This window comes from Rattus norvegicus, chromosome 14 (genome assembly GCF_036323735.1).
Source record: "Rattus norvegicus strain BN/NHsdMcwi chromosome 14, GRCr8, whole genome shotgun sequence".
In the NCBI taxonomy this organism is placed as follows: Eukaryota; Metazoa; Chordata; class Mammalia; order Rodentia; family Muridae; genus Rattus; species Rattus norvegicus.
The window spans coordinates 15,889,958-15,900,168 of NC_086032.1; the positions used below are offsets into that span (position 1 = coordinate 15,889,958).

At 46.4% G+C, this 10,211-nt stretch overlaps 1 protein-coding gene across 1 annotated transcript in view; it reads left to right on the plus strand.

Moving 5' to 3' along the window:
- The window catches only part of Scarb2 (scavenger receptor class B, member 2), a 51,541-nt gene extending 47,375 nt beyond the window's left edge, over window positions 1-4,166 (plus strand). Inside the window, 3 exon segments of the mRNA NM_054001.2 lie at window positions 397-448; window positions 2,100-2,258; window positions 3,864-4,166. Of these exon segments, the coding sequence (NP_446453.1) occupies window positions 397-448; window positions 2,100-2,258; window positions 3,864-3,902 (250 nt within the window). The 3' untranslated portion in view covers window positions 3,903-4,166.
- Window positions 4,167-10,211: the final 6,045 nt, after the last annotated feature.

The following is a 10,211-nucleotide window of genomic DNA, read 5'->3' on the forward strand; positions in this document are numbered from 1 at the left end:
ATGTGACTGTTCTAAGAGCTGAATAAAACACTGAGCACAGAGTGGTCAAACAGTGCTCAAGTGGGCCCTTGTTGCAGAGACAGGATGGTGGCCTAGAAGCTTCTGGAGTGACACTTCTGCTGTCTGCCCTCAACAGCGTCCCTTTGATGGGTCTGCACCTGTAGCTTATGTTTTGTTAAAATGCCACATAGGTGTGCAGGTTTGCCTGCTCGCTGACAGCGTGGCGGTCTTGATTTCGGATGTGTACGTCTGTGAAGATAACTAAGAAGTCTGTGGTCACTTCCCAGGGACGGACTGAATGAAGTGTACTGTAATCCTTGTTTGAACTTGTCTCTCCAGGGGAGAGACGTTTTCATGAGGATGTCCGTGAAATAACACTATCCTTTGTCTTTGTAGGGAAACGGGAAACATTAGGACTATGGTTTTCCCAGTGATGTATCTCAATGAGGTAAGTCCTGATAGAGAAGGAAGCCACGGGATATGTTACCTGTCCAAGCTCGGCACACTAACATTATGATGTCTGCTGCTATAGTGACGTCGTACCCTTTAAGGGAGGAAAAAGTGGCTTTTCTAAAACAAAGATTTGTAATTGTGTGCGTTCGTGTGTGCATGTGTGAGTGTAAATGCTAGTACCCAGAGAGTCCAGAAGAGGGCACTGAGTTACAGGGGTTTGTAAACTTCCCTGCGTGGCTTCTCGGAACTCAATACTCTGCAAGAGCAGTGATGGGTACCCTTAGCTGCCGAGCCGTCTCTCCAGCCTCGAAGATGATGTTCTGAAATACAAGCTGCCCTCAGAAACCCTTTCTTTCATACTTATGGAAGGGGCCTGTGCCTGGGAGCTGATTTGGACGTTTTCCTTCCCAAGAACACCAGCTGAGTGAAAACTCCCTCCTCGGGGAGCTGCTTATGGGAAAGGAGCTGAGTGCAGCAGGAGAAGCACTGCCAAGCTGTCCCATAAAGCCTTTGTCCAATGAAGCCCAGACAGCTTAAGACACTGTCTGTAAAAGTCACATGTCGGGCAAATGAGATGTGTCGGCAGATAAAGGTGCTTGCTGCCAATCTTGAGATCTTGAGTTTGGTCTCCAGAACCCACAGGGAGGGCGGGGAGCATCAACCCTGAAATTTGTCTTACTTCCATCAAGCACACACACATGCACCCACCAACTCCACCAAACAATAACAACAAACACACAGGTAAATAAGATGCTTTTAAAATTACCCATCGAGGTCAGGACTAGTGAGTGACACATGCCTTTAACCTCAGTACTAGAGAGGCAGCGGCAGGTGGATCTCTGAGTTTAAGGCCAACCTGGGCTACTTAATGAGATCTCGTCTTAAGAAGGAATAAAGGAAGGAAAGAAAGAAGAAAACACTAGGCCTGGAAGTGACACTGGGGTCTACTGCCCGACTCTGACAAGCCTGGGACAGGTACTGGAAAATCGTCCACAGAGCCAGACAACCCCCCAGCCCCAGGCCAGTCAGTGCAAACTAAGCAGGATTGTTCTTCATTCCTATAGATGTGCGCTCCTTTGATGCCGACCCATTTCACCAAGTGAGGAAGCCTCTGTTCTCTTACTGATGCTGTTCTAGAGCATTTCCTTGATTAGAGAGCCTCACCAACCCTTGGCACCACAAACTCAATTGAGCAATTTTTGTTGCTACTAGTGGTCATCTTGGGGACTCAGGAGAGAAATGATACCATCTGGATGCCGTTTTTTGTAGTGTTTCATCCATTCATTTACTTGACTGGTATTAATTAGGCACCTACTGTGTACTGGGTGCTCTCCCAGGTGTGGAGGAGGCTGAGTTGTCTTGCTGTTCAAGGAACATATCTTTTCTCAACATTTCTTAACATCTTTCTCTATTTTCATTTATGTTGAGTTGTACTTGTCTTCAAAAATAGATGGAGTAAATGCTTTCTTTGGTTATTCTAAATGAATTTTCCATTTATTTGGTTTACTCATAATAAGGCATAATAAAATTGTATTTTGTTTGAAGTGGTACACACACACACACACACACACACACACAGAGAGAGAGAGAGAGAGAGAGAGAGAGAGATCTAGTCCTCAAGATAATACTATTTCTCCTCCTTCCAGAGTGTTCTCATTGACAAAGAGACTGCAAGTCAACTGAAGTCTGTGATTAACACAACTTTGATTGTCACCAACATACCCTACATCATCATGGCACTGGGTGTGTTCTTTGGCTTGATTTTCACGTGGCTGGCGTGTCGAGGACAGGGGTCTACGGATGAGGTAAGTACTGGTGTAGGAATTTCTCTCTTGTTGATACGTCTACCTGAGGGATTCCTCAATGATCTATTGACTGGCTGTCAGCTGGCTCCTTTGGATAGATTTGGGGGGCTTTGAGGGAGGGGAACACTGATTTTTACAGTTGCAGATGGACTGAGTGGTAGCCAGGGCTGGTGTGCATTGAGAAAGGCAGGGTGATGGAATGGTGCCGTTTGGTGTTTGAGGGTCTCTTGGTGGGTTTGGATATATCCCGTAGGAGGTAACTTCACATCTTTGAAAACAATATTGTGAAACGAGAATATAAAAAACCCTTTAATCCTCTAAGCTTCAGTGCTGGACTGCTTGGGTTCAAATCCTAGTTTGAACGTTGAACATCTATATGACCCTCGAAATGGCCTCCATTTTGTCATCTGTAAAAGGAGTGATAATAGAGTCTCCCTTGTGAGTTTCTGGAGAGGATCAGATGACGCAGAAAGCATAGTTACTCAGTGTTTCTCAGTAAGCTTGGTTATTATATATAATAAAAACACTTCCAATGTTGTAGAGCAAAGGGGCCAGAGACCACTCGTTAAAACTCCCTGGTATATCTGGAGGTGTTAAATGCTTAAGATCTCGTAACAATGGTAAAAGGTGGTTGCAAAAGAATCATTAATTTCTAGGAGGAATGGGATAAACCAACTCAGATTGGCCTCTCAAGTGACTAGGAGTCTCATGGCTCCTGAGGAAGCCTTTCTTTTTCTGTGGAACTTGAGGTTGAGGCAAGGGCCTGACACAAACCAGGCAAGCACGCTCCCACTGAGACGTATGCCTAGTGTTTAAAAACAAGTGCATTTTGAGATGAGGTCTCTCTGAGCTGCCTAGGCCGACCTTGAACTTGCTCTGTGGTCTAGCCAGGCTTTGAACTTCTGATCCTCATGCTTCAGCCTTCTCGGTGATGGATTATAGACCTGAACCACCAGGCCTGGCACAGACACCCTTAAGTGCTTGGCAGTGTTTGCTTTTTTACTGCACACTCCTTCCCTTCAGTTATCCCGCCAAGTCATCCGAGCAACGTGAAACAGGAGATGAAGCTGGTGGAAACCATATGGGTAACCGTGACTTGGAAAACCCTGTTGTGTGGCTTTTGCTCAGTTATTTCAGACAGAATTAGAGGTGAGGCAACCAACCTGCTTGCCGTCTATAGATAGGACGGTCTGTGTCATCAGTGTAATTCTCCTAGGCAAAAGCAGACCACTTAGGAATGCTAATTAGCACCCCATAATCAACTCTCTTCATGTCTACCGAAAGTGTTGGTGAGCGTCTAGAGACACTGCTCCCTGGGAGGTTACAAACCAGGAAGGGAGGCTCTTTTGGTCCAGGATGCTAAGGGTTTTATAGTCCCAACCATACACAGAGTGGAGCTTGCAATGCAGGTTTGGTGTTGGGGGCTGGAGAGGAGAATCTGTCCCCTAACGAGGTCAAGTTAGAGTCTTAAAGAGACAGCCAAGAGGAAGAGAAAAGTGGAGGGAGCTGCCTTCCCATCAGGTTCTCTTTCTACCTCTACCTTTCACATCAGGACAGAAGCTCCCGATATGAAGGGTTAACCCCTGCATCTTCTGTCTGTCTCAGGGAACTGCAGATGAAAGGGCACCCCTCATACGGACCTAATGGGACTTACCTGTTGCCTGAGCTTGGTGAGAGAATGTGAGAACTGACCTGACCTGGACCAGGACAGGGAAAAGCCTGCATCCTCACGGGCTCCTGGCCTGTCAAGAAGGGAGTGAAGCCGCAGCACTGGCACGCGAGAAGACCCTCCTGGACAGAGGGGACCGAGCAGGTGACATGGCTGGCAATTACGCTTTATAAAATCATGTCTCTGAAACTGTGTCAATGTGTCTTAGGGAGTATTTAATAAATTGTGTAGAAACCTTTTGTGATTGGGCTCTGGGAGCTGTGGGGATTTTGTAACCCCTGTTGTAGATACAGTGTCTGAGTCACTTGTTAATGTTAACTTGGCCTGACCCGATTCAGTATGCCTCACTCTCCAAACTTTGTGTTTAAAATATGTATGCGTTTCTGTTCTTGTTCTCCGTTCACCTCCTTACGAAGAAAGATGTGGTTACCCAGGGTAGAGTGATAGCTTCATACAGTGTACCAGGCAAATGGGTTTGATTTCCTTCTCCAGAACATTACATTTTGCATCTCGCTCTAGTCTTCAGGAAAATAACTCAAGTCTTCTGACCATTTTATAGTGTGTAGGAATCAAGTGTGGGAAGGGCGGGGTGGGGTGGGGTCTGTAAGTAGATAGCGTTGAGCTCCTGAGGACTTTTACTTGTGCTTTTGTGAAGCAAGAGGTTGCACCAGGAATGTTGGTGAGGGTAAGACAGATGTCTCATCTAGAGCAGAGCTCAGTGTTAGTTATGGCATCTGTAGGCTAACTGTAGACAAAGATGTCTGAATGCAGACTATGCTGCTGAGAGAACAGAATCAATGACTTCTACCCCCAGGCGTTTCTGCTACATAGGACAGTGACATGGAATGACAGTGATTGCAAATATTGAGGGGTTATTTGTAAAATGATGAACGATGGAAGTTTGTCTGCCCATAGCTTACATTACAGACAGATCCAGGAAGTCTGCACAGGTTAGAGAGGCATTTCTTTTGGACCCAGCCAGTATTTGTGGCTCCCCATCACTAAGTGCCCTCTGCTTCCTGTGACAATCATTTTTTCTGACAGAGCTGAAAGTGTTAGACTGCTAGACAGAAGGCACTTCAGATGAGGAATCGTGAGATGACGCCAAGCTGCTTCTCTTTGGAAGGTACTGGCTTCCGGTGTAGGGCTAAGGACATCAGTGTCACAACTGTCAAACCTCAGCTATCCTGAAGGGCAGTGTCCATGATTCTCAGAGTTTACTGGTTTGGTTGTTTTGGTTTGGTTTGGTTTTTGAGACACGGTTTCTCTGTGTAGCCCTGGGTGTCCTAGAACTTGCTCTGTAGACCAGGCTGGCCTCGAACTCACAGAAGTCTGCCTGCCTCTGCCTTTTGAGTGCTGGGATTAAAGGCTTACATCACTGATTCCCCCCCCCCCCAAGAAACCCTATACATTATCTGACTAGCTGCTTATAGAATTTCCTGAAAACTGAATTTCAGTGTATTTTTAAAAATGTAAAACCTGAGATGTCATGTACATATTGGAAGTGAAACGTTGCTTTAATATACAGGCCCAAGTTTCCCTCTCTTAACACAGAAGCAATAAACAGTGTTTCCCTTTAAAAAAAATAATTGATATTTTTGAAACAGGACATTTTTTTATGCCCTGACTGTTCTGGAACTCACTATGTAAACTAGGCTGTCCTTGAACTCTCAGAGATCTGCCTGCCTCTGTGTCATGAGTGCTGGGATCTGCGAGCCACCATGTTTGGCTGATGTTTCCCTTCTAGAAGAGACAATTTGTTAAATTTTCACCTTTCCTGCTAGTCAAAGTAGAAATATTAGAGACTCCAAGTCACCAAAATGTGAAACTAAATTGAGACTATCTGACCTTTAGTGATGACAGATATCTTTAGACCGTATCAATATTTAAGTAGGTGGTTGGCATATCTCAGTCTTCGTGCCTCGTGACAGGGTCTCGCTCTGTAGCTCACTGTGTAGGATAGGTTGACCTTGAGTCTATGGTGAGCCTGTCTCAGCCTCCCAAGTGCTGAGATTACAGGCATGCACTACGCCTGCCCGTCTCTGTGCAACTACTTATCCACACTAATACATCGAGGATTAATCATTTCCAGGATGTAGCCATCTCTGCGGAGATCTTTAAACACAGAAGTTGTGGTAGTTAATGATGCACATAGACCGAATCGCACATAGAGAAGGAGAACAAAACCAGATTAACCCTTTATTAGTGCCATGGTTCTTAATTGCAGTGGTTCATTTAGTATTTTCTTTCTAAAAGGTCTACAGCGAACCCACAAGGCACAGTCAGAATTATAGGTTGATTAACAATAAATGTATCCATTCGGCGTGTGGCTGAAAAGCTGTTCTCTGTGTTCACTCTTTTGAGGGCATTATCCTGGACAGGCCCCAAAGGCTGTGGTCACACCACAGGGTAGCAGGGGACTGGGAGAGCACAGGGTGGGGGATGGGCATTTCCACATAGGCTCTAGGCTCGGAAGCTTTACATCCTTGTGTTCTACAAAGATCACTAATGGTCAAATGGGACAAGCACTACACAACTAACCCCTATTGGGGTTTTTGCTTAAGGGGGATAATTTTTTAACTTGTTGTTTGCCGTGTGAATTCTTCGAAAGGCCCTCTGAGCGTTCATTGTTACTGGTGTGAATCTCTTGTGCCTGGCTTTAAAAAGGCTGACCAGAATGTTCTTCGTGTAGCTTACAGCGTTGGTTCGTTTGCTGTGCTTCCTGACCTGGTTTTATTTCTACCCATAATACAATGAACTGTTTCACTAATTAAAGAACGTTTCTATAAAGTTTCACTGTGAACTGTCTCTCATTTGAGAAATCTGCCTCGCTGACACGGCCCTAAGTCACACTCTTTGGGCCCCATGATATTTCTGCTCAGCTGTAAAGACAGGCCAACCCAAGCAGGTCCCCCACTGGGTTTCCTCAGAGACTTGGAAACCTTTGATAGTAGAAGGAGCATTAATAACGAACACCAAAGCAACCCTAAACTAAGGGGACAGCTGTTCTCTGATTATCTGCTCAGCCTCAGGGACAGAGCAGGCTCCTTGGACTAGAACTAGTCTCTAAGAGGAGTTAAGAGGATCTCTCCTCCTCTTCCCCTCCTCTCTTTCACCCCCTCCTCCCTTTCTCTCCCTCCTCCCTCTCTTTCCCTCCTCCCTTTGTCCCTCTCTCTCTCTGCCTCCTTCTCCAACTGAGAAGTGCTCTCCACAAGACTTCTTTCACTCCCTGTCTTTCCAGCTAGCCTCTCAGTGCTCCCCCCGAGTCCTATCAGATCTCTCCACTGACATCTTTACCTTGGGCAGCCTCTAACCACATCAGCTGAAATGTCAGTCCACCAAGACAGGGTGCTAGAAGATCAGACACTACTGGGGGCCAGGGGCTTTTGATCCTGGGGACATTCAGATTGAAGCTATTAGTCCTAAAATTCCAATTACCTTTAAAATTCCCCAGACCTTACTCCTGAAATCAGAGTAGATAGAGCAAGAGCCGTCACAAGGTTTCCTGTCAGTATTACGGATGCTCTTACGTGTGAAGGGACTTGGGCCCTAGTGTATGTCCTTTCTGGGAACCCCAAACCCAATCTCAGCTGCTTGTGTCACAAGGGGAGCTCTCATGCTGACTCCTTCTGACCCAAAGCTATACAGAGACACATTAGCCTGTGTACCATACCCATCCCAAATGTTTCAAATCTGGGGTTATAAGAATCCAGAAAATATATTCAAAAGACCAATAGGACATGAAAATACATGCCTAGGAACAGTATTTAATGTATAATCTAGAAGAAGAGCCACAAAATACAGAGGATAGAAACATGCACATAGATTTATCAGAAGATAAAAGTCTCATTTCTCCCCAGCTCCGAAAAAAAAAAAAGAAAAAAAAAGTCTCATTTCTAGTCATGACTTTGTTCCTTCGCAGACCAGCGATAAAAAAGATTTTAAACACCTTTCAGGTATATTGTACGCACAGTAAACGACTCATTTGGTGTGTACAGTGCAATGATTAGTAAACCGAATTGTACATTTTCACCATCTCGGTGAAATCTATGCTAGCTTATAGACATGCCCCCTTCCCACCATTAGCCCTGGTAACAACTCCTGATCACACATTCTGTGTGAGGGGCTTGCCTTTCTCAGACGCTTCCTATAAACACAATCGTACCGTGTGTGATACCACACTGGGCCGATTCTGTGTTGTACCCATATGCTCCTAACAATGTGTTTGTGTGAATAGTACCTACTTGATGCCACACGCTATACACATAAAAGAGTAATGTGGAGATGACAGTCCAGTGGGGAAAGGAGCGACTGCGTGGTCATACAGGTACGGGGAAATCAGCCATCGCTTACGATGAGGAGGCACAGCTCTGAGGCTGTGACTGGGAGTTGGCCTTGGGACAGAGGGAGTAGGATGAGTCAGAAGCAGGAGAGAACAGGTTTACTACATGAGGGGGTTTGAATGAAAATGACCTCACAGGCGCATATGTTTGGATGTTTGGTTCCGTTAGTGGACTGTTTAAGAAGAACTGGGGTGTGTGGCCTTGTTGGAATAGGTATGTTAGAGGGGGTAGGTTGTGAGGGTTCAAGAGCCCACACCAGGCCCAGCCTGTCTCTTTCTCCCTGAGCTCTGTCTCTACCCCTCCCCCACTGCTTGCTGCCTAGGGATCAGAAGCAAACTGCCTGCCTGCCACAGTCATAATAGACTAACCCTCAGAAACAGTGAGGGCTTCTTTATTAAATGCTTTCTTATGTAAGCTGCTTTGGTCAGGGTGTTTTGTTTTATATCAAAATCAGTCGGAATTATTGGAGGTCTTTCAGTAGACATGTCTGGGTGGACAGCATGCTTGTTAGGAAGACCCTTGCTGAGCTGGAGAGATGGCTCCGTGGTTAAGAGCACCGACTGCTTTCCCAAGTTTTTACTCGGTGAGTTCTTAACATTCATATGCCAACTCTTCTAGGGAGTTTTTCATTTCCCACAACATATTTAAACTTACAGCACTTTTTCTAAAAACAGAGAAACAGTGGCGTAGTAGGCACTGGGCATCTTTAACACACAGGGAGTAGACAGCGGCCCACCATTCACCCATCTCCTATCTATTATCTCCGAAATTTGTTCTCCTAACATCACTTACGGGAGTGACAGTCAAGCCTTTGTCATCTCTTCGTGATGGAATTCTTCAATACCCTTGAAAGCTCTGCTTCCCACAGATACACAGGTCCCTTTCAATTTCCCCATGGTAATCAGAGGGACCCCATGGACATTTATTTATGCAGGTGTTGGGGGGTGGCACAGTGGGGAACAGGCCTGGAACAAGAGTGGGGTCCAAACCCTAGAAATCTTGTTCTGAGGTTGGCAGGACCAGGATCACTCTCTCCACCCCTGCCCCTGGCCTGTGTGTCCCAGTGTATATACACCTGTGCTCCCTCCTCTGCCCCACTCACTGGTGGCCAGGTTAGACTTCCACTCCCCTTAGAAGGTCATGTCCACCAGCACCTGGAATTCCTCCTTATGCAAATGAGGCATCTCCAGGTCCCTGGCCCCCTCCCCACAATGATGTGCACTCACCATGATTAGCCCCTACTCACCCATCAAAGGTTAAATACCCTTTGTTCCCCCCTCTCCCCACTAAACTTCCTGTCTCACAGAAGCTGTCTCCTGAGAATCCGTTCCCATGCTCATGTGCTGCTTGAGGTCTCCATGCCTTGGTTGTTCCTGCCCGACCACCCCACTCGCCGCCAACCCCCCACAGAATCCACCAGTTGTTATTGTGGGTCCTTCACACTGCCTCAGGCTGAGGCAGGAAAACAGAGCCTGACCGACAGGATTCCCTGGAGAGGTGGCTCAGAAATTAAGAATAAGGACTTGCACAGGACCCAAGTTCCGTTCCCATCACCCACACCATGGGACTCACAACGTCCTGTAGCAGCTTCAATGATCCAATACCCAGTTCTTTGGATTCTGAGACCATCCCCACTCACACCAGCACATACCCGCACATGGGCGCATGTGAGGACAAAATGAATCTAAGTATCTTAAAATCATCTTGGGGGGCTGAGAGAGTTTTGTAAGAAAGAATGCTTGCTGCACAAGCCTAAGAGGCTAGGTTCAGCCATGCATGTCTAACAGCAGCACTGGCTGGCACACCGGCTGGAAAATCCCTGAGATCTACTGATGGTAAAGCCACAGCTCTGGGTTCAGTGGGAGCTGCTGTATCAAAGGACTGAGGTGTGCGGCCTCCACACACATGCACGAGCATACACACCTGTACACAAAGGTACAC